Source organism: Melospiza melodia, chromosome 21 (assembly GCF_035770615.1).
Source record: "Melospiza melodia melodia isolate bMelMel2 chromosome 21, bMelMel2.pri, whole genome shotgun sequence".
Taxonomy (NCBI): domain Eukaryota; kingdom Metazoa; phylum Chordata; class Aves; order Passeriformes; family Passerellidae; genus Melospiza; species Melospiza melodia.
This window is the reverse complement of record NC_086214.1, coordinates 9,994,138-10,017,540: the sequence shown is the minus strand read 5'-3', so window position 1 is coordinate 10,017,540 and position 23,403 is coordinate 9,994,138. Positions and strand designations below refer to the sequence as shown.

At 57.7% G+C, this 23,403-nt stretch overlaps 3 protein-coding genes across 3 annotated transcripts; 1 reads left to right on the top strand and 2 right to left on the bottom strand.

Moving 5' to 3' along the window:
- Positions 1–193: 193 nt before the first annotated feature.
- On the bottom strand, positions 194–11,721 carry SARM1 (sterile alpha and TIR motif containing 1). The gene is made up of 9 exons (XM_063173838.1): positions 11,294–11,721; positions 8,189–8,807; positions 7,024–7,236; positions 6,808–6,899; positions 4,799–5,034; positions 3,980–4,073; positions 3,024–3,213; positions 2,810–2,931; positions 194–2,348 (listed from the first exon to the last, which is right to left on the bottom strand). Exons 1-9 carry the CDS (start codon positions 11,719–11,721, stop codon positions 2,219–2,221), a joined length of 2,124 nt encoding a protein of 707 aa, XP_063029908.1. The 3' UTR covers positions 194–2,218.
- Positions 11,722–13,122: 1,401 nt separating this feature from the next.
- Positions 13,123–18,623, top strand: VTN (vitronectin). Its single transcript, XM_063173869.1, has 10 exons — positions 13,123–13,288; positions 13,368–13,465; positions 15,019–15,152; positions 15,700–15,819; positions 16,276–16,560; positions 16,667–16,806; positions 17,053–17,209; positions 17,302–17,451; positions 17,958–18,230; positions 18,404–18,623. Exons 1-10 carry the CDS (start codon positions 13,130–13,132, stop codon positions 18,520–18,522), a joined length of 1,635 nt encoding a protein of 544 aa, XP_063029939.1. The 5' UTR covers positions 13,123–13,129; the 3' UTR covers positions 18,523–18,623.
- Positions 17,703–23,037, bottom strand: LOC134427780 (kinesin-like protein KIF12). The gene is given in 18 exon segments (XM_063173871.1): positions 17,703–18,787; positions 18,919–19,049; positions 19,138–19,247; positions 19,324–19,398; positions 19,540–19,723; positions 19,895–20,154; positions 20,239–20,343; positions 20,441–20,559; positions 20,644–20,779; positions 21,017–21,108; positions 21,332–21,467; positions 21,575–21,709; positions 21,822–21,897; positions 22,050–22,171; positions 22,250–22,328; positions 22,456–22,521; positions 22,840–22,970; positions 22,972–23,037. Coding segments are annotated over 18 exon segments (2,088 nt in total). The 3' UTR covers positions 17,703–18,722.
- Between the last annotated feature and the right edge of the window lie 366 nt (positions 23,038–23,403).

Here is a 23,403-nt window from a genome sequence, read left to right as displayed (position 1 = left end):
GCAACAGTGGAGCCGTGGCTGGTGAGAGCAGGCAGAGTCCCTGGGGGTGCAGGGCATCAGTCCATGCAAAGGTGAGTGGGAAGTGAGGGGTTCCTGCAGGAATCCTGCTTGGGAATGTCAGTTCTGCTTAGTGGTGGCAAGTGTGAAAAGCCTGCAGGGAGAGAAGCACGTGATACAGACAAAGAGGAAGGGATTTAAAGTAAAAACCAGATTTATTAATAATGTCTGATTGAATAACTCCAGACACTTTTAACGTGGCAGAGCAAAGGGATGAGGGAGGGTGAGGGCAGAGGAATTCATTTCCTTGGGTCTGCTCCAGCTGGAAGGGGCTGGGTTTGGGATGCTTTGCCAGAAGGAGGGCAAGTTCATTAAGGTGAAGATAATGATGGGGAAGCAGGAGGAGTCACAGTCCAGGCAGCTGGAGCAGGAGATGGGATCTCGTGTCAGGTGAGACACCTGTGCTGTGGAGAGTGAGTAAATCTCCCCACTGAGTGCTGGGTGAGGGGGCTGATTGCTACAGAGCTCCTGGGAAACAAGACACAATCACTCACCAGATTATTGCAGGGAGGAAAATCCTTAGAACTGTTTGTGTGGGGCTCCTTCAGTGGCCATGGAGGCCCTGACATTCAGTTTCTGAAGGCTTTTCCCTGAAGCAGCTCACAAGAGGCTTTTATCCTTGGGCAGATTCACCTTTGGGCTCATCTGCTGCCTTCTTGTTATTTATTCTGGAGATTAGATTAATGGATTCTAATTCTGATGAATGCTGGGCAAATATGGCTATTAACCTTTCACTGGAGAGCAAAGATGCCATTAACTGGGAGCTGATAAGAGCTATCCATAAAGCACCAGAATTAACTTCTTTATTTTTTTTTTCTGCCCCTGATATGTTTGTGGATCCAAGCCAAAATAAGGTGTTTGTGTTCCTGACAGTTAAAGCAGAGCTGTAGGGAGAGCAAGGAGGAGGACAAGCTGGCTGAGACTCCTTGTTACCTCCTGAAAAAGTTGAGTTCTTCTTGAGCAAGGATAGGAAGAGGAGCCTATTTGTTTTTCAAGGTGATTCAGCAGCCTGGAGTGTGGAATGCAGGGATTTGTGTCAGGATGCCCATGGTTCCTCACCAGACACTGATGGTCCTGGAGCATGGTTTGCCAGCCCTTTACAAAAACTCCACTTTTCCTGGATATTTTAAGGTGAGGAGCTGCAAAAAGCCCAGGTGGGTGTTGAGAAGAGGTTGATAGGAAGAAGCAAGTGCTGCTTGGAATTGCATCCAGCAGTGAGCAGGGACAGCCCCAGGGAGCTCAGGCAGGGCTGTGGGGCTCAGCAGAGAGATTCACCAGCTCCTGCTGAAGGCACAGACCACAGGAGCAGGATAAAATACAGCCACAGTGTGAAATATCTCCACAAGCACAGCAATTAGCATCTTCCCTGCATGGATTTCAAGTGTTCCAGGGTCACAATCCAGCCTCCTGTGCCCTGGAAATACAGACCTGATAAAGTGGTGAAGCTGAAACTTCAGACGGAGGCAAGGAGGGTATTTGAAAAGCACTTTTTGCAGGGATCCTGCAGAAGCTTCACGTGGTCTAACCCCAAATTCCCACTGCCAGAGGTAAGAGCACAAAGTGGTTTTGCAGCACTGGGAGGTGGAAGTCCTTTGAGGAGGGAAGGAGCTCTTGTGATAAAGGGACATTGCTGGGAAAGATAAAGCACTTCAGGAGGCCCCTGTGGGTTATCTTTCCCAAACACAAAGATTTTGTTAGGGCTTAATTTTTATTTGCCCTTTCCTGCTCTCAGTTTCTGACCACAAGGATACTCCTGGGGCACACGGCAGAGCCTCACCTTCCTCTCAATTGCTCTTCTCTCCCTTGTGTCCTCTTACGACGGATTCTCAACACTTCTCCAATTTTCAGTCCTCCAAAGATTCTCCCTCTTTGGATGTGTTTCTGGGGGAAGCTGCAGCTGCCTGTGCGTGTCTGGATGGTGCCAGTCACCCTCACCACCCACAGGAGGACGTGGAAGACACATAATCCATCCCAGAGTCCAGCTTTGCTTGGCTCCCCAGGCACTGGGGGAGCGAGCGCTGGGGCCGCGGGCTTGTATTGGGAGGGAGTAAGAGCCACAGGATTTCTCTCAAAGATAGGAAAAAAGTCAGGAGGGATAAATTTGGACCCCCACACAAAAAAAAGGGGCCGCCTGTGAGTCTGTGAGGCTGCTGTGCTGGTTCTAGCTCTGCCCCAGGGAGTGCAGGCAGTCCAGCCCGTTCTCCGAGCCAGCCGAGGAGTCCCGCGAGGAGCAGCCCTGGAGGAAGCGGATGATTTTGTCAATCGTGGCCTCCTGGTACTCGTGGGACCACCTGAATCGAGGGGAAAAATGTGATGTTTACTTTTTCTGCTGTGTGTGGGGTGCCACAAGGTAGCTCAGTTCATTTGGGCCCGCCAGAGACCCCTTTCCTCCACCCCAGCTCTCCAGGAGCTCCCTTCTCCCCATGGGTGCTGCCAGGTTGCACAAAGGGGAAGCAGGCGGGGAAAGTAACCCAGGTGGGCTGTAAAACTGCCAGCATCAGTGTGGCAGTGTGTCCTCCCAGCAGTGTCCCTGTGTCACCCAGAGGAGCTCCAGCACAGCAGCAGCAGGGATGTGGTGGGAACCTTTGCTCCCTGCCAGCTCTGGAGCACCTGGAGTGACTCAGTGTCCCTTGGACCTGTTCTGCCACCCTCATCTGTTTGTCCCCATGTCCTTGGGCTCTTTGCTGCTCCTTATGCAAGCTGTTCTCCCCAGGCGTCAAGGAGCCCCATGGCACAGGTGGCTTTTACTTACATGATACCATTGAATTTCAGGACAGCCCTCATGTCCTTGGGGAGCGTTTCTGGGTCTGGCCACTCAAAATGGTCTGTAACAGGTACAATGTTCTTCCCAGAGTTCAGGGCTGTCACAATCTCCTGCAGGAACAGAACAGGCAGGTGCTCATGGCCTCTATCAGCCCCTCACCAACTCTCTCCCACCAGAGGTCCCACCTGGTGGCATCTCTTACCTTGTGTACCCAGTCCTTGCACTCGGGGTCCTCCATGCATTTATCCAGCGCGTTTGGTGAGAGCACCAGCACAAAATTCCGGGCACTCAGGACACTCTGGATCAGCTTGTCTTCAAACTTCCCTGCCTCCAGCTTCTCCACATCAATGAACACGCTGAAGCCGTGGAGCTGCAGGTGGACCTTCAGCAGGCTGGTGGCAAGAGGGGACAGCACCATGAGGAGAGGTTTCATTTGCTGTCTCACCACGTTGGCTGAGACACAGTGAGACAGAGGAGCAGGGAATGAGGTGCCAGCTCCAGCCCAGCTGTCTGGGCACGTGCAGAGAACACAAGGAGCTGACATTGATACCCTGCTGTGATCCCCTACAGCTCTAGGAGCATGAGGAAAGGGTCGCTCAGTGTCAAAGTGGTATTGTAGCAAGGCCAGGGAATAATGTGCATTGACTCCAGTGCTTTGAGAAGGCTGAAGAATTGCTCTATTAAGTTATACTATATTATACTACATACTACACTAATATTATACTATATATTAAAGAAAACCCATGACCCCTTACAGACAGTCATGACACAGCTTTGGCATAATTGGTCAATCAATCAATCAATCAATCAATCAAAACAACCAGCACCAGAGTCTAATTAACAAATCCCTTTTGGTAAACAATCTCTATGACACATTCCACATGTGCTAAACAACAGGAGCAGCGAGTAGAGATAAGAATTTTCTTCTTTGTCTGAGCTTTCTCGCAGACTTTCCCCAGGAGGAATCCTGGGGAGGTTGTGCCTGCTGCTCTCTGTGAAGAGAGCTGTGGCCACGAAGCAGCGGCGACAGGACTGGGAATTAGCCTGTCCACTGTGCATGTGCTGTCCCCATTTCCTCTGCAGCTTTTGGCAGCCTCTCCCTCCTCCCCATTCCCCGCTTTTCCCACAGGTGACCACCCACCTTCCCTCAGGGCTCACCTGGCCAGCTGGGAGCCGGTGCTCCTGCGGTAGCTGATGAACACGTCGGTCCCGTTGGACGCGGTTTGCAGCGTGATGGGCGAGTGCAGCGTCTCTGGACAGCACAAAACAACCACCAGGAGTCACAAACCAGCAGCTTGTTGAGTTGGGATTTCAGGGTTTGCTTCAGAAACCTGGTCCCTCCCCTGAAGATTCCCTCCCAGGTGTGTCAGTCGCCTCTCCTTCCCCCTCCCTGACCTCTCCCAGCACTGTCTGTCATCCTGGAATTCCAGTAGGGCATCGAGCAATTGGCAGATTCAAAGGATTCCCTCTACCCTCAGGTTTCCCTCTGGTGGAGAAGCTTTAAGGTGATGGTGAAGGAAAGGAGTCAGTTCTGATGGAGGGCTTGGATCCAGAGCTTTATTCTGGCCCACAGGCCTCTGAATCCGGCACCAGCTCCAACAGAACTCCCTGAACCGTGTGGTTGCTGTTCCTTTTAACCCCAGGGAGAGGGGCAGGGAAGGGGTAGGGAGCCACCAACCAGGTACATGGGAGGAGGTCTCAAGCGACAAAAGACACCTGAATGGCCCAATGTCCCCCCAGGGGCAAGAGGCATCTTTTAAATCTGCCCAGTAACTCAACACCCTTCTAGAACGCCAAGTTTGGCAGACAATACTCACCAAGGAGCAAGACAAAGAAGCGACCGACACACCTAGCAGAGAATCATCACAACAAGAAACAAATTTCTGAAGTAAACCCTAAAATCACAACGCAACTCCCAACAGCAGCCCATCCCAAACCAAACACCCCCTGCCCCCGTTCCCTGGCGGGCGGGCGCACCCCTGGCCGCGGTGAGGATGCGGACGCGGTGGAAGCCGGTGTGGATGTGGCAGTCCTCCTGCAGCTGCTGCTCCGTCACGCGGTGCAGGAAGTTGCGGTCGATGCCGCAGGTGAGCAGGTTGTAGGTGTACTGCCGGAACTTGGGCTCGATGCCCCCCAGCCAGTCGGCCAGGTTGCTGCGGTCGCAGGTGGAGTAGTTGGCGAAGGTCTTGAGCTCCGTCAGCTCCCGGAAGAACCTGGTTGGGGGGACAAGAGGAGCAGTGTAGCCATGATATTGTCTGAAAAATCCCTTTCCTTAGGATTTTTTCTCCTGAGAAGCTGAGAGGCCTCAGGAAAAAATGTGAACAATGATTGTCTGCTGCTGCGGAATGCAACAGGTGGATCCGTGATTGGTCTCATGTGGTTGTTTCTAATTAATGGCCAATCACAGTCTGTGATGGTGTTCACGGGGGTTTTTGGATGAGGGAAGAGACGAGAATGTTGACTCCATGTTTCAGAAGGCTTGATTTATTATTTTATGATATATATTACATTAAAACAATACTAAAAGAATAGAAGAAAAGGTTTCATCAGAAGGCTAGATAAGCTAAGAATACAATAGAAAGAATGATAACAAAGCTTGTGGCTCAGACAGAGAGTCTGAGCCAGCTGACTGTGATTGGCCATTAATTACAAACAAGCACATGAGACCAATCACAGCTGCACCTGTTGCATTCCACAGCAGCAGATAACCATTGTTTACATTTTGTTCCTGAGGCCTCTCAGCTTCTCAGGAGTTAAAATTCTAAGGAAAGGATTTTTCATAAAACATGTCTGTGACAACAGTCCAGCTGTCTGGACTGTCTCAGTCAGTCACAAGCCTTTCTTGTCATTCTTTTTCTATTCTTAGCTAGCCTTCTGATGAAATCCTTTCTTCTATTCTTTTAGTATAGCTTTTAAATAATATATATCATAAAATAATAAATCAAGCCTTCTGAAACACAGAGTCAACATTCTCGTCTCTTCCCTCATCCTCAGACCCCTGTGAACACCATCACAGAGCAGCACTTAGAGACACATGGTACCACTATGGGATTTTTTAAGGAATTTAGATTGAGTTAGAGATGGGACCTCTGAGTTGTTTTAGGGGATGTGGTTTGTTTTTCTTATCTTCTGCATAGGCAGGAAGGGTGAGTTCGGCTCACATCTCACCGCACGGTTCAGAAGGTCGCAAGACTTGCCGTTGCAAGACTTTTTAAGGATTTATTGACCAATAAAACACTGCTAATAAGGATATTTATGCTTTTAACTTAATCCTTTATCCTTAACTTAATCTATTTTGTCTTATGGACTCATGCTACAATGTAAGTTTTCTTAACCAACTATGTTAACACACAAACCTATAGTACTGCACTCTAAACTTCTTGTTTACCTTTGTAACTACTTTTATTTTTCTGTATCTTAAACTCTGAAACTCTAAACTTTCCTCTTCTTAATGTGTCTCTACTTTAAACTATAAATCCACATTCTTAGTTCTAGCATTTAAGTTTGGAAGCTTTTTCCAAGGTCTCAAATCAAATCCTGTGTTTAATTCTAAGCTGTGGCTTACAGGCCCAAAGTTCTGAGAGTTCCCTGCATTTTGGATTCCAACATTTTGCCTGCTCAGGAGGGAGTGCAGCTCCACACTGGGGTGAAGGATGAGGAACAGGAAACAGAGGAACAGCTGCATGGGAGTGCTGGTCCTCAGGACAACGGGGTGTGAGCAGCTCAGCTAAGGGTCAGTTCCCATTTTTCTGGGTAACTTGCAGGATCCCACCTGCCCTGCGCCATAGGTGGTCTTTCCCCCACCCACACCTCTGCCATGCATTACAGAAATCTCTCTGTGACTGCAAAAAGTGCAGTGGAAAAGCCCTGGCAGTCCAGGTTTTGCAATTGGAGGATCTCCGTTCCTGTTTTTGCAAGGAGGGAAAGGCAGAGACCTTGTCCCTGCTCTGCCACTGTGGTGATGATGGCCCTGGTGGTGGCCCTACCTTTTCCGAGTGATGCTGGAGTCCATCCCCAAATCCTGCTGCAGCTCCTCCTCTGTCAGCCTCAAGAGAATGTCCCCATCCACCTGGTGATCCTGCCAAGAGAAATCCAGGCTGGAGAGGTCCCAGGAAAAGCTGGGTGAGACGCTTGCACCTCTGCTGCGAGATGGGGCAGAGATGTCCCTCCCCATGTGTCCCTCCCCCAGCACGGAGCCCTACCAGGAATCTCTGGCAGTATTTGTTGAATCCAATCTGCTGCAGCCACGTCTGCACCTCGCAGGATTTCCAGTTGGGAACCGTGGGCAGGATGCGCCGAGGAACCTCCTCCCCTATCAGGCGCAGCACCTTTTTGGCCAGGGAGGAGGTGGTGCTGCTGGTGGAGTAGCACACAATCCTCTTCAGGCTCTGCGTGGCCCCAATCTCACTGAAAATCTGGGGACACAAAGGGAGGAGATGTCACTGTGACTGTGTTCACAGGGGTCTCAGGCTGAGGGAAGAGATGAGGATCTGACTCCGTGTTTCAGAAGGCTTGATTTATTTATTTTATGATATATATTACATTAAAACTATATTAAAAGAATAGAAGAAATTATTTTATCAGAAGGCTAGCTAAGAATAGAAAAAGAAGGAATGATAACAAAGGCTTGTGGGTTGGACTCTGTGTCCAAGCCAGCTCACTGTAATTGGCCATTAATTGGAAACAACCAACATGGGCCAATCAAAGATCTACTTGTTGCATTCCACAGCAGGAGATAATCAATGTTTATATTTTGTTTCTGAGGCCTCTCGGCTTCTCAGGAGGAAAAATCCTAAAGAAAGGATTTTTCATAAAAGATGTCTGCGACATGTCAATTTGCCTCCCCTCATCCTCTTCCCTATTGTTCCAGATGAAGGAAGGAATGATAAATCTGACTCCATATTCTCAGAAGGTTAATTTATTATTTTATGATATATATTATATTAAAGAATACTAAACTAAAACTATACTAAAGAATACAGAAAAGATACTTACAGAAGGCTAAAAGATACTAATGAAGACTCGTGACTCTTTCCAGAGCCCCGACACAGCTTGATGGTAATTGGCCAATAAGTCAAAACAATTCACATGAAACCAATGAAACAATCAACTGTTGGATAAATAATCTCCAACCACATTCCAAAGCAGTAAAACACAGGAGAAGCAAATGAGATAAATATTGTTTTCCTTTTTCTCTGAGGCTTCTCAGGAGAAGAATCCTGGGCAAAGGGATTTTTCCAGAAAATATGACTGCCACACATCCCAACAAGCTGTGCTGATCTGGGTAAGGACCAAAAGACACCAAAATGCAGCTGTGCCACCCCTTCCCTTTGTCATCACCCTCCTCCAGGCCAACCTACCCTTTACCTGTGTTTTCTTCTGCCTGGCTTTGATGGCAGCCTCGGTGCACAGGTAGAAGGCGGCGATGCACTGAGCCTCCAGCCTGGAGCTGTCCAGCAGGGGCACCAGGCGCTGCAGGTCCTGCGCTGTCCTCCCCTGGGTGTTGTCACTGCTGCCCAGCATCCGGCAGGCGAACTGCTCGGGGTCCAGCGAGGCGATGAAGGGCTCCACCAGCGCCAGCGTCCCCGAGCGCTCCACCTCCTTCTCGATCTCCTTGTTGGTGGCCAGCACCGTGATGGCCAGGCAGGCGTGCAGCCGGATCAGCTCGTCGTCTTTGGAGAAGGCCAGGGGGAAGAGCCACTCTGCTGCCTTCTTCTCGATCATGAGGCGCTGGTTGGCCTGGCCCCCGTACATGGCACAGTTGGCCAAGGCCATGGCGCAGTGGCGCAGCACGGCGGGGTCCGTCCAGCGGCACCAGTACAGGATGGTGTCCAGGCCTCCGTCGGAGATGAGCTGGAAGCAGGTCTCCTCTGTGTGCTTGAACATGTGCTCCAGGATGCCAGAGAGGCTCTGGGCCAGCTGGGGGATGTCCCTCTCCTTGGCTAAGTTCAGGATCACGCCCAGACCGATGCGAGCGATGCGGTCCCTGTGGGGAGGAGATGGGGAGAGGGGCAGGTGGATGTGCAAGGGGTGACAGCAGTGGCTTGTGAGGCCCGTGCCTTGGTGACATTTATCCTAGGACAGGAATTTATCCCATTGCCAGATATGCAATGCAGCAAGGTGCAGCAGGCTGGTGTTGGAGGAATCTGTGTGGGTCTGATGGAAGAATTTGTGACGGCGTGCACATCCCACCTACCCTCACTGGATGCTCTCATGCTCGAGGTAGGATCTTCATAGCAATTAACAGGCAGGGTGGGTTACTGCCAGGCTGGAAATGGATCTGCTGGGCCAGCATTGCTGTGGTGTGGAGCTGTTTTGTGTTTGGGAGTGGAACTTGTTTGTCCCCTAAGCACTGCTGACAGGACAGGGCTTCCACACGTGGATGAGCAGCCAGGCAGCCCTGTTCACAGGTGGGACACAGGGGTCTGTCTGTCCTGGGATAGCAGCTGAGGAAAGCTCTTTATTTCCTCACTCTGCACTCCTCTGGAAGAGAACAGCAAGAGCCTGGGGTAGGTGGCCAAGGGCCACCAGCTGCTGCTTGGCCATGGCTGGTCTTGGGAGGCCTGTGCTTAAAATGACACCTGAATGGGGCTGTGCCTTGAAAATGCAGTGAGGAAGGAGAAAATCAGGGTCATAGGATGATTTGGGTTGGAAAGGATTGGAAAACTCATCATTTCCACCCCCTGCCATGGGCAGGGACACCTTCCACCAGACCAGGTTGCTCCAAGCCCTGTCCAGCCTGGCCTTGGACACTTCCAGATATGGAGCAGCCACAGCTTCTCTGGGCACCCTGTGCCAGGGCCTGCCCACCCTCTGAGATGAGCTCTTGGCTGCGCTCCCATGAGTTTCCTGGGGTGAGTGGCAGCTCCATTCCTGCCTCAGCAGTGCCCTTTGGTGGCTCTGTGCTGGAGCTGCTCTGTTAGGGAGGCAGCACTGGCCCTGGTGCCCCAGCTCTGCTGCTCAGGAGGGCAGTGCCATGCTCACAGTGGGGTGATGGCACTCCAGCCTCTGTGCTGGCAGGCAGGACGAGCATTTCTGGGAAGCCTGTGACCCACAGGGCTCTCACTGACCTTGGGGTGGGTTTGACAGGAAATGTTGTGGACAGCCCTGGGAAAAAAAAAGAAATAAAAAAAATAAACCCTCAGCCTGGGTCTGGCTGTGAGCCCGGACTCAGCCATGGAGCTGGATGACAAACACAGGTCCCTGACTCCCTGCAGCCGCAGATGCTGCCAGGACCTGTCTAGGTCCCAGCTCAACACCTCTGCTGCTGGGCACGGGCTGGGAGAGCTCTGCAAGAGGGAGGCTGGGCCCAAAGGGGAGCCCCACACCTCCCTGCCATGGCTCAGGAGCTGTGGGCAGCGAGGGGCTGGAATGTCACGGCTGCTCCAAGAGCATGAACTGCTCCTGGAGCAGAAACAACAACTCCAGCAAATGCTTTCTCTTGCTAAGGAGCTGAGTGCTGAATGCAGACCATGCCAGTGATGCTTCCTGGGATTAAATTCCACCCTAATGGGCTTTCCTGATTTAGCTGCTGCTTATTTTTGCCTGCCAGAGCATGAAGTGAGGCCCAGGCTGTGAGTCCACAGCCTTCCAGCAAGAGACATCCCCCAGGAAACCAGAGCAACCTTTGGCCAGGCTCCCTCCACATCCTTTCCAGAGCCCTGGCTGGGCTGGGGTGCTCTGAGGGAGAGCAGAGCTGTCAGAGTGCATTTGGGGTGCTGGAAGGGTGAGCTGTGTGTGGGTGCTGTGATTGGGATGCGTCAGGTGCGCACATGCACCTTTGTACACACACACACACACACACACACACACACACACACACACACACACACACACCGTGCCCATGCTCTGACAGAGACATCCCAGCACCTCTCACCTGTCCTGGGCAGCAGCACACACACCTGAACGTGGGGCTGGGGGCTGCTGGCCCCTCCTTATGGCTTCCCCCCAGCCCTGGTCAGCAGCAGGGAGGCTCTGGGGAGTGGCTTTGTCCTCCTTGTGCTGCAGTTATGGCTAAAGGAGAGTCACACCTTGTGCTTTGGGCCAGATGCTGTGAGCCAGCCAAACTGACTCAGCTCAGCCTGAGGCTGAGGGGGCTCAGGAGGACACCCCAGTCCTGACCAGCACCCCTGGGCTGGGGCTGCTCCTCCTCCCTCAGACTGTGGGGACAGGGAGCAGCCCATGGTCATTGCCTGGACATGAGTCAGGGACCCTGTGCACAAACTGTGGGGGGACGTGGTGGGGATCCAAGGGGGTTTGTGCAACTGGGAGCACCCACATCAGGGAAATCTGGGGGTGTGGGGATGGGTGAAGGTAGGTCAAGGCCAGGTTGGATTGATTTGAAGGAACCTGGTCTGTGCAAGGTGTCCCTGCCCATGGCAGGGGGTTGAGATGAGGGGGTCCCTTTGCACCCAGCCCGTTCTGGGGGCTGTGCCCAGCAGGGCGAGGCTGAGGGGCTCTTTGCACACTCACCTGTTCTCCGCCACCAGGATCTGCTCCAGCAGTTTCCCCGCCTGGCACTTGGTCTCCAGCTCGGCGGTGTAGAGCAGGCTGAGCAGCAGGTCCAGGCCGCCCTCGAGGCGGATCACATCGCACAGCACCTTGGCCACGTCCCTGCCCACGGCGGGCATCCCCCAGGCCTCCTCCACCAGCCGGAACACCTCGGAGAGCGCGGCCCGCAGCGCCGGGGCCGTGTCCGCCCTCACGGCGTGGCCGAGGGCCCTGCGGAGCACGGGCAGGACCCGCTCCAGCGCCTCCCGCGCCTCCGCGCCCACCCCGGGCGAGACCCCGCCGCCTCCGCCGCCGGCCCGGCCCGCAGCCCCGGGCACCGCCAGCAGCTCCGCGCTCGCCATGGCCAGCGACCGGCCCAGCGTGTGCAGCGACAGCAGCAGGGCCAGCATCGGCTACCGCGGCATGCCCGGCGCCGGCAGCCCCCGCTGCTGCCGGGACACCGGAGCGGGGCACCCGAGCGCGGATGCGCTGCCCCGCTGCCCCCGCTGCCCCCGCTGCCCCCGCTGCCCCCGCTGCCCCCGCTGCCCCCGCTGCCCCCGCTGCCCGGCCGGGATGCGGAGATGGGAGCGGGGCGGGATCCGCCTTCCCCGAGCCGGGCTCAGCATCCCGGTCCCCGGGGCTGATGTCACCGGGAACAGGCGCCGCCTCTCTCCGAGGAGGGGCTCGGTGCTGGCGGCTGCAGCCCCCTCCTCCCGATGCTGAGACCCCTAGAGCCCCCCAGAGCCCCAGAAGGATTTAACAGAATCGGGGATGTGGCACTTGGGGACGTGGCTCGGTGGTGGGCTTGGCAGTCCCGGGATAACGGCTGGAGTCGGGCTTTTCCATCCTAAATGTTATGTTTCTGTGATTGCGGCCTTTCCGTGTTTAATTAGGGTTCATTAATAAAAGGGGAAGTGAGTTTTTACATTGATAGATACCGATAGGACAAGGGGGAGCGGTTTTAAAATAAAAGATGAGACATTTACATTAGATTCTGGGAGAAAATTTTTATTTGTGAAGTACTTGCTCAGGGAAGCTGTGGACATCCCAACCCAGAGCCCTCCGGCCACCAGCCCCCGAAGGATTTAACAGAATCAGAGATGTGGCACTTGGGGACATGGCTGGGTGGTGGGCTTGGCAGTGCTGGGATAACGGCTGGAGTCACTTTTCCATCCTAAATTTTATGTTCCTGTGATTGTGGCCTCTCAGCGCTTGAATAAAGCTTATTAATAAAAGGGGAAGTGACTTTTACACGAATAGATACCGATAGGACAAGGGGGAGCAGTTTTAAAATAAAAGATGAGAGATTTAGATTGATACTAGGAGAGAATTTTTACTTGTGAAGTGTTTGTTCAGGGAAACTGTGGATGTCCCAACCCTGAAAGTGTCCAAGGCCAGGTTAACGGGGCTTGGAGCAACCTGGGATAGTGGAACGTGACAGGATTTGGAACTAGACAATTTTCCATTTTCAACCCAAACCGTTCTATTCCACAGCCCTCCCTGCCCAGCCCGACCTGGGGTTCATCCTGCTGTCCCCATGGCCCACATCCCCCTTTGTGCCCGAGCTGCTGCTGCGGTGTCACCCCCATGGCAGGCAGGGACCCCCATTCTGGTTTTTCAGGACGCTCCTTCAGGACCCTCTGTGAGCAGCGAGGGGACACAGGGGGCAGGCAAAGGCCACCAGGCACCGTGGTGGTCACGGTGAGGCTGTGACCACCCTGGCACGGCGCTCTGAACCCCTTTGGTACCAGCAGGAAGCAAATCCCCATTGCTCGGTGGAAATTCAGAGCAGCTCTTCTGGGTGGGCTCGGGATTTGCATGATAAAAGAAAGAGCAGAGGCAGCCTGGGCCTCTTTTGTTTTCTTTTTTCCAGGCCAGACGTGCTCAGGGCAGAAATGCTTAAACGCTTTGGGCATTTCTCGGGTGTGCTGGGAGGAGCAGCTTAAATCCTTGACTCCAACGCCAGGTTGTTGCCAGGTCAGCCTGAGACTTAAATTCGAGTTGATGTTTGGATGTGACAGAGTCGCTCCTAATCCTCTCTGAATCCACTTCGAAGGGACAGACAGAGGAAAGGGACATCACCCCACAAGGAAGGACGGCGAACAAGGCACCCAGAGCAGGGCAAAACTGCGGGAGCAGCTCGGCACAGAACCAGTAAGGAATTTCCTAATGAATTATTATTAATCGGCGTAACCATAAGGGCTGTTGCAGTGTAGAGCAGCAGAGGATTTGCTGCCCGGGGGCAGCAGAATTCAAACCATTCCCTTCGGCTTGTCCTGGCTAGCCCGGACAGCTGAGCTTTGTTTTGCTTTTAGTTTTGCTTTGCTTTGCATTTTTTGGGAGAGATTTCAGACCCAGCGGTTCCCAGCCTTGCCCTGGGGTTTCAGCCCCGTTTCCCGAGTTCTCCTCACCGGCTCTGCTCCCCAGGAGCTCCCCGGGGCCCCTTTACCCACACAGCCCCTCTCCTGGGATCTGCTCCTGGCAGGGAAGGGCTCCCTGAGCCTCCACGGGGCTGTGGCTGCTGGTTGGGAGCCCGGAGCAGCAGGAGGGAGCTTTGTCTTAGCTGATCAGCCAAAGCAGCTCAGACAATGCCCAGCCCTTCTCCCCCAGAGCCTCCTGCAAGCCTGAGCCCTCTCAGGGCTGCTGTCCTGTTCAACAGGGATGGGACGAACCCCTTGGGGACAATGCCAGCCCTGCCACAGCTGAGGCCAGGGGACAAGGAGTGGGTGAGGGCTGCAGGAGAAGTTCTGCCCCAAAAGCCAATGTCTGGTAGCTGCCCTCAGCTCCCCAGGGCTTCCAGGTGGAAATGCCTCTCAAAACCAAATAAAGCTCTTTCCAGCAAGATGCCAGGGGCAGATGATGCCAGGAACTGCTGTGTCTGAGCTGGTAGAGGAAAGACCCTGGAGAATTGGGCACCTTGCTCGGGTTTCTTTCCCCCTAAAAGCTGCACCAGGGGCTGGGACAGATCCCTTGGAGCTCCTGTCCCAGCAGAGGCAGAAGAGCCAGGATTGCTGCAGCCTCGTGTGCGTTTGCTCCTTGCCCCGATTAAACAAACACCCCAGAGTTATCAGGAGCAGCCAAAAGAGCTGAGTGGACATTAATTAGTAACTGAGAGATTGGTTGGAAAGGGGATGACGGGAGCAAAATACACAGGCCTTTGTTTGCCTTCTGCAGTGAAAGCGCTGAGGGCTCCCGGCCCCGGCCACTCACCTCTGGCCTCTGGTCCCCAGGCATGGAGGTGGCATCTGCCCCATCCTAAGCCACCCTGCTTTGGGGATCCCCAGGTCTGTTCCCATCCTTGACATTGAGAAAGCTGAAATCCCATGAAAATGGTGATATTTTGGGCAAGTATAAGCCCGGGGTTCTTCCCTTTGTCTTCTGAGCATTGCTCCCCCATCCCATCTCATTTGGGGTTTTGGCTTTGCCAAGACCAGGCTGGGAAACAGCTGGCTGCTCTTAGACCATGAGGTATGTTGTGAAATGAGTGTGGCAGGACCTCAAAAGTGTTTCCTGACTCTCTGCTCTCCCTGCCCACTCTCTGAGCAGTGCCCACCCTGCACCAGGCTGGGGAGGAGCTGCTTACACCCCCTGTCCCCCTGCAGACAGCCCCAGCTCAGCGTGGGCTGCGGGGGAAGCTGGGTGGGAGATCATCTCTGCCCCTTTCCCCCGTGCCGACCTTGGCCTGTTTGCTTTCCCCTCCGGGGCAGGCTGAGCAAACACGGGACGCTGCTGGGGCTCTGCCGTGCTCCAGCTCGCACAGACACAGGAGGGACACCCAGGATGAGGCTGCTCTTCCCTGCCCTTGTGCTGGCCCTGCTGGCCACCACCCGTGCTGCAGAAGGTGAGCTTTAGCCAGCCAACACCTTGCCAGGTGCTTTGGGGATGGAGAAAGAGAGATTTGTGGGCTGGTGGAGGGGCTGGGCAGGGTGGGCAGGGAGGAGCGGATGGTGGCCATGGCCATGTTGGCTGTACCCTGCAGGATGGGGAGAAAGAGGTGGGCAGCACATGGGTGTCAATGGTGCTGTAGCAAATCCCTGCCCAATCACAGCTGGGCTGCCAGCATGGAACTGGGAGCATGGCACGGCCCAATCCATGGCTCCCATCCCAGCAGGACCTGATGGGAACAGGGAACACCCCAGTCCATGGCTCCCATCCCAGCAGGACCTGATGGGAGCAGGGAACACCCCAATCCATGGCTCCCATCCCTTCAGGACCTGAGTGGGAGCAGGGCAAGGAGCTGCTGTCACCCCTGGTGATGGATTTGACCATGACGGAGTGGGGTACCCCCAACCAGGACATCCCCAAGTTTGTTTTCCCCCCGAGGGGAGGCATGGGCCCCACTGCCCCACCCCACATCAGCCCTCCTGAGCTATGGATGGCTTTTGCAGACTCCTGTGAGGGCCGCTGTGAAGAAGGCTTCGATGCAGGGCACAAGTGCCAGTGTGACACCCTCTGTGTGTACTACCAGAGCTGCTGCAGTGACTACTCCACCATCTGCAAAGCCAAAGGTACTGTCCCCATGGCCAGGGCAAGGGGGAATGGGTGCTCTACTCGTGGGGTCTGTGCTGGGTCAGCTCTGCACCCACCTGTGGCTGAGGGGTGAAGTCAGCACCAGGATTTGCTGCAGCACAGGGGGGTTTGGGAGCTGGCTCGTTGCCATCTGGAGTGAGGGATCTGTGCTAATTGGATAGATTGGCTAGTAGGAAAAATGTCTTCTCTGATAGGGTGTTCAGGCATTGGAGTAGGCTGCCTAAGTGGAATCACCATCTGTGGAAGTGTTCTAAAAAAAATATACTTGTGGCGCTTGGGCACATGGTTGGCAGTGCAGGGTTGAATTGGACTTGATGATCTCAGAGGACTTTTCCAACCTTAATGACTCCAGGAATCTATACATCCCTACTGCCTGGGAGGGAGCATCTCCTGCTCCCAAACCCCAGGGGAACCAACCTGCTCCCTCCCTGCAGTGACCCGGGGAGACGTCTTTGCCTTGCCCGAGGACGACTACCTGGACTACAACCTCACTGTGGACTTTGTCACCGAGGAGGCGCCCGTGGCAGAGCCCACAGAGCTGCCCACAGCCCCAGCGCCGGTGGAGACCACGCCAGAGAGCCAGCCCAACCCCGAGGAGACACTGCCAGAGGTGCCCAACACCACCCCAGGTGTGTCTGAGGAGCCTGAGGAGCTGTGCAGCGGGAAACCTTTTGATGCCTTCACCGACCTGAAGAACGGTTCCCTTTACGCTTTCCGAGGTACTTTGGGGACCTTGCCCAGGCACGTGGGACGTGCTGCCATGCTGTCACCCTGTGCTGGTGTCTGCAGTCCCTCCTGCTGCCCCTGCCTCTCCTCTCTCCCCAGGGAAGTACTTCTATGAGCTGGACAAGACCAGTGTGAGGCCTGGCTACCCCAAGCTCATCAGTGACGTGTGGGGCATCGAGGGCCCCATCGATGCAGCCTTCACACGCATCAACTGCCAGGGCAAGACTTACCTCTTCAAGGTGGGCTGGGGGTACTCCCAGGGTGGCCAGCACAACCCCCAATCCACCCTAAATCCCCTTTTGGCACCTCCCATACACCCATGCATGCGGTAGTTGCCAGAAACCCCAAATCCTTGTGGTTGTTCTGGAACCCCAAGCAACCACAGCCTCATGATAGGGCTCCCCATCATCCCCACACTCCTCCTGGCAGACCTGTGACTGGGGCATGTTGCACCTGTGACCCCTCTCTGTCCCCCACCCCCCCAGGGCACCCAGTACTGGCGCTTTGATGACGGAGCCCTGGACCATGGGTACCCCCGGGACATCTCCGAGGGCTTTGAGGGCATCCCTGACAACGTGGACGCGGCGTTTGCCCTGCCTGCCCACAGCTACCACGGCAATGAGAGAGTGTACTTCTTCAAGGGTAAGCGGGCAGAGCCTGGCACCACTGGGCACAGGCTGGGCACCCCTGCAGTGCTTGTTCCCCCCACTAACACCCTGCTCATCCTCTCCTAGACAAATACTACTGGTCCTACGACTTCGCCCAGCAGCCCTCGCAGGCCGACTGCGAGAAGTCCTCGCCCTCCACGGTGTTCAAGCACTATGCCTTCATGAACAGGGACAGCTGGGAGGATGTTTTCCAGATCCTCTTTGGCAGCAGGATGCGTAAGGGCTGGGAAGGGTTGGTGGGTCCCAACAGTGGGCACTGACAGGGCACAAGGGATGCAGACAGCCAGGGAGGAGGGAGCGATGCCTGGAAGCAAAGGTGGGCAGGATGAGCCATCACCTCCTGCCCAGGCCATGCACAGGAATCCCTCAGGCCACAGCTGCACCTCCCAGAGCATCCCCAATCCCACCCTCACAGCCCTTATGCCCCCCATGACCAAACCCATCGCCAGCTGCCTCACACCACGGTGTCACTGCTGGGGACTGTTTATTGTCACTGGAGCTGGAGATGCCACAGCAAAACCCCAGCCCTGAGCAGAGAGAATGAAAGACAGAGAGGAGGAGAAGGGGGCTCAGCAGATCCCAGCCAAGGGGCTAAGCCACTCCTGGCTCAGCCTGGCCTGTGTCACTGTCACACATCCCATCCAGGCTGGGATCAATTGGAGCACTCCCTTGGGTCTCGGGCACGCTGCTGCCCCCTCTCTCAGCCTCTGCTCCTTTTGCAGCCGGGGCAAACGGGCCGTGGTACATCAGCCGGGACTGGCGGGGCGTGCCCAGCCGCCTGGACGCCGCCATGGCCGGCAGGATCTACGTGGCCTCCCAGCAGCCCCGCAGGAGGAAATCCCGCCGCCAGCGCAAGAGGTACAACCACCACCGCTCACTGAACCTGGGATTCTGGAGCTGGCTGCAAAACGACCCCGACTCATCAGGTGTTGAAAGCGATGGGCTGTCGGGCTCCACGTGTGAGATGCTCCAGAGTGTTTACTTCTTTGTGGGAGGTGAGTCTGCTCTGGCAGGATCCAGAATGATGTGGCATCAGGGCTGCTGGGGCATGGGGAGCGCTCCTCTCTCTCTGCAATGGCTCTGGGGTGCAGTGGGAAGGTGCTGGCAGTGAGGCCTGGCAGCTCCCCAGACCTGGGGACAGTCCTGACTGCCCTGTCCCCTTCCCCAGACAAGTACTACCGCGTGAACCTGCGCACCAAGCGCGTGGACCTGGTGCGGCCGCGCTACCCCCGCTCCATCGCCCAGTACTGGCTGGACTGCCCCCAGCCCACGGAGGAGAGCACCTGATGGGATCCCTGGAGCCACCAGCAGCACAGCCCCAGCTAGACAGAAATAAAACTGTGAGGGCCATGCAGGCTGCAGAGCTCTGTCTGTCCATCCATCCAACCGTCTGTGCCGTGGTTTTTGCAGTCCAAGGTCCCATGTCCCCGAGGGCTGTGGTTGTCCCCCCAGTCTGTGATGCTGGCCCCATCCATGGTGTGCCTAGCTCAGATCTGCTCTGCCAGCCAGGCCAGTGCCTCTTCCCACTGGAGGAGAGGGACGGTGCCAGCAGCTGCCAGCGGGAGCAGCAGGGTCAGGTCTCCATCTCCCCAGGATCAGTGCACAGCCCCAGGTGTGAGAGGCTGAGCAGGGATGGGTGCCCATCCAAGGCCCTGCCTGCTCTCCCAGCGCTGCCCTGCTCACCTCTGGGCTCTGGCAGCCCTGGCCATGGTGGTGCTGAAGGGATGACCCTTCCCTCGGGGCTGGGGACGCGCACAGGGCCTGGCAGCTCCCTCTGCAGCGGGTGCTGCTGAGACAAACTCCTGCTACGGCTCCTGCCATGAGGACACACAAACAAACCATCACCTCCAAAACTCCAGGGAACTCCTGAGCTGCAGCTGATGCCCAAGGAGTGGCTCTCACCTCTGCCTCTGGTGCGGCTGGGGGTGATGGGAGCCAGGCAGAGCCGTGTCCTCCTGTCCAGCACTTCCCTCAGGGGGCACTGGCTGTGGCACCGCGGGCACTGGCAGCACCTGGGCGTGAGCAGAGCAGTCAAGGTGGCTGTGCCACCCCTGTGCCACCCTTCCAAAGGGATCCCTGGGGCTGTACCTGGAACACGGTGGCATCAGCTGGCACAGGGCAGCACTGTGGGCAGCTGGGGTGGCTGGAGGCAGGAGGGAGCTTCTGCAAGAGAGGACAGCAGTGTGTCTGTGGCATGTGCATGGCTGGGTGGTTGTGCACGGCTGGGTGGTTGTGCACGGCTGGGTGGTTGTGCCTGCTCTCCCTGCTGTGGTTGCAGGCTGCAGAGCACTCCCTGCCTCTCACCGGCAGCCGGGCCACGGAGCTGGGTGTGGTTTCGGGCCGCCGCTGCCTCACCGGGAGCCTCTGGGGGACGTGCAGGCTGCGGGCACTCCGGAGCAGGGGCTGGCTGTCACAGGAGCTGCGGGTGCCTCTGTGGGATGGGCCAGCTGGGATGTCACCGCTGAGGCGTGGGGACAGATGGGGATGCCTGGGGAGCAGTGAGGAAGCCCGGCAGGGCATTGGCAGCCTCCAGAGAGCCCAGCCCCATGGAGTCACTGAGAGAGGCTGGTTGGTGCAGGGTGCTGCCCAGCCAGGGGCTCTGGCTGCCCTGGCAGCCCCTTGATCCCCTATGCAGGGGTCCCACACAAGCCTCCCCTACCTCATCTGCTCGTTCTCCACCACGAAGTCGCGCAGGAGGCCGTAGAGGCTGGGCCAGGCTGGGGTTCCCTCTGGTGGGAGCTGCCCTGCAGGGCCGTGCCTGTCCCCAGAGCCTGCCCATGTCTTTGGAGGGTTCCCTGCCACCTCCGAGCCCCTCACTGGCACTCTGGGCAGGCTCAGCTGCTGGCGCAGGGAGAGGTTTTCCAGCTGCAGGGCGTGGATCTCTCGCTCCAAGGTTTGCAGCAGCTTCTCCCGGGACACCTGGGAGGGTGGGTGGATAAAGGGGGGCTCAGGGGGGTCCCAGCAGCAGGGAGAGGAACTCAGAGGGGTCCCTATCTGTGATACCCTGTTGGCCAGGGGTCTAGTGGTGACCCTGCGGGCACGGCTGGCGTAGTGCAGAGTGCTCAGGGTCTCTGAGAGGCAGCGTGAGGACGGGGAGATGCAGGCGACCTGCCAGCGGGGAATACATGCAGGTGGGCTGTCATCCAGAGGGTCACCACCATTTTCCATGGGGTGAGACCCCTGCCCAGCCTCCTGAGTGTTTTACCATCAGGGTGATGCCCGAGCCGCCCAGGGAGCGAGCCAGCAGCCGGGTGAGCTTGCTGTCCCGGTAGGGGATGTGCGTTCGCTTCCCTCGGGGTTTGGCCAGCAGGGAGATGCAATGTCCTGCCGGAGGATGAGACACACAGGATGTGACAAGGGACAAGGCTCTGGTGGGGGCGCTCCCAGGGCGGGTTCCCCAGCCCTTACCCAGCGCCAGGAGGCTGCGGTTGATGCTGTTGGCCTCCACGGAGAGCTCCCCGCTGGAGCCAGTCTCCTTCACCCGCTCGCTGCCAGCCAGGTCCACGAAGCACAGCGTGCCCTGCTTGCTGGGGCAGGCGCTGGCCTGCGGAATCACGTTGGGGGGGGTGATGCTTTGGCCCCCATCACCCCTTCCCCATGGCCCACAGCACTGTCCTGACTCCTGGATTTTGGACAGGATTCCCGGCTGCTCACTCCAGCCCCACCCGGGTATCCTTGAGGAGAGCATGACGACCCCCCCCCCTCCACCGTGGGGCTGTTTGCACCCCCGCGCTGCGCCCTGAGCCCCCCAGCCCTGCCCAGGAGCGGGATGCGCGCTCACGGCTCGGCTGCGGACGTGGATGGTCAGCAGGGCGTGGCTGCGGCTCGAGTGCCTGTTGAGGGCGTGTGCCGATGTCCGGCGCCTCTGGGATCCTGCCGAGAGAGGAATTGATTGATTGCATGGCACCCCACATCCCCCAGCCTCACAGCATCCACTGCTCAGCACCCCCTGCCCGACCAGAGCTGCCTTGGCCGCTCCTCTTGGCCGCCAGCAGAGCGCCACCAGCCCTGGGACGGCCTGCGAGGGGCTGAATCCCCACACAGCGGGTCCAGCACGCCCTGAACACGTCCCAGCCCCGTGTGTGAGGCTCAGCACCTTGCAGGAGCAGGCTGACGATGGCCTCCAGGCTCTCGAATTCCACACTGAGCTGGTTCTCCACGTAGAAGCCGCGGGATTTGCTCCAGCGCAGGGGCAGAGCGCACGGGGGTCCCGGGCTCAGCAGGTCCCGGACCTGGGATGTGGCAGGGGGAAGGCACCGGGAGAGCACAGGGGAAGGCGCCGGGAGATGGGGCACGGGGTGCCAGCAGGGCCGGAGGGGGCGGCTGGGCAGGAACTTACCTGCTCGTTGTAGATCTCCAGGTAGGAAGCGCTGAGAGCCAGGTCAGAGGCACGGCTCCGGCTCTGCTCCAGGAGGCAGGTGAAGGATCTCTGCATCAGCCCCAGCAGGGCCGGGGACGCCGGCTGGGTGTCGCTCTGCAGAGATGCCAGGATGGTGAGCGGTCACATCGGGAACTCACCCGCACCATGACCGGGTGGGGAGAGCTCATCCCACGGCCAGGATGGGGTCAGACGGTCAGCGTTCTACCTGCCCGAGGGGCCCCATCAGGGTGTAGGTCTTCCCCGAGCCGGTCTGCCCGAAGGCAAAGACGGTGCAGGAGAAGCTGCGGAAGATGCTGAGCGTCAGGCACGGCCGCAGGCGGTGGCACAGCGATGCCACCTCCCGACACTGCCCGGGCAGTGCAAATCCGCCGGAACGGCCCGGAATGGGCTGGTTGGAGGCTTTGGGGTCCGCGGGGGGCTCCCCGGGACTCACCCGTCCATGGCCAGCTCCACCAGCTGCCTCATCCCGCTGCCCTCGAACACGGCCTCCTGCGAGGCGCCGGCGTCGAACACGGCGCTGAAGCCGAAGGTGGCATCGTGCCTGGCCGCGCTCACCTGGCCGTGGGGACAGCGGCGGCTCAGGGGTGCCACAGCCCTCCCAAACCCACAGTCCCACGGGGAGGTGGCACTCACGTGCACGGCGCCGTCACCGAGGCTGTGCACAACCTGCTGGTCACCTCGCCGCGTCTCCGTGCAGGTCAGTGGCCGGACCCTGAGGGTGGAGTGTGGACGGGGACACAGAGGTGTCGCTGCACGGGGACCCTGCGGAGCCCTGCTGTGACCTCGCCCCAGGCAGGGAGGTTCCTGCCGCGTCCCTGAGCCCTTTCATCTCCCCTTACCTTAGCACCACTCTCAGACGCGTCTCTCTGCCCTCCACGGGCCCCCCACGCTCCTCTCCAGGGCTCCTTTGGGGAACAGAGGGCAGCAGGGTGGTGGGTGCCCCGCAGCTGGGGGGTTCTGCCCGCGGGCACCCCGGTGGCTGGGGTAGAGGGACCCCCGGTCCTGCTGTGCTCGCACCGTCCTCCCACCTCCACTGCGCCCTGAGGCCTGGCCGGGGACAGAGCTCACTGTCCCCGCCATGTCACCGCAGAAGGACGGTCCTGTCCCCCCCAGCCCTTTTGGGATGCCACCCCCGCTGCCTGTATCAGCCACTGCCCAAGTCCTGCTGCTCCAGGACGGAGTGGCCTCTGTCGCCTCTCTCCTCCGTCTCCCCCACAACTTACGGTCTGTCCTGGCCCCGTGGGAGCGTTCTGGGCCGGGGGTCCGGCTGGGGGTCCCCGCCCCGCTCCCCCTCTGGTTCCATGCGGTCCCCAGTACCCGGTGCTCGGGGTGCCCGCAGCGCCCGGCCGGTCCCTGTGGGAACCACCCCCAGCCGGCCCCGGCTGCCCCGCACAACCGGTACCACCGCTCCGGTTAAACATTGACCGTGCCAGCCCTGCGGGAGAGCGGCGGTCGCACGGCGGGGGGCGAGCGGGGGAGGAAGCGCAAGGGGCGGGTGGCAGGTGGGTCCCCGAGCCCTGGGATCCTCCCGGGCCCCACTGATGGGGAGAGCTCGGGGAGAGCTGTACGAGCAGCTGGTGTGGGTACCGGTCCCTAGGGATGCTGGGGAGTCAGTCGGGGCTGTCGGGGCTCTGCCATCGGGGGCGCGGAGCTGGGATCGGCCCCGGGAGCCCTTGGGAAGGGCTGGGGGGGGACAGCACCGCCCGCTCGGGGCGGTCCCAGCCCGCCGGGGGGGACCCGGGGGGGATAAAAGCCGGGGCGGCGGCGGGCCCGGGGGAGCCGGGCAG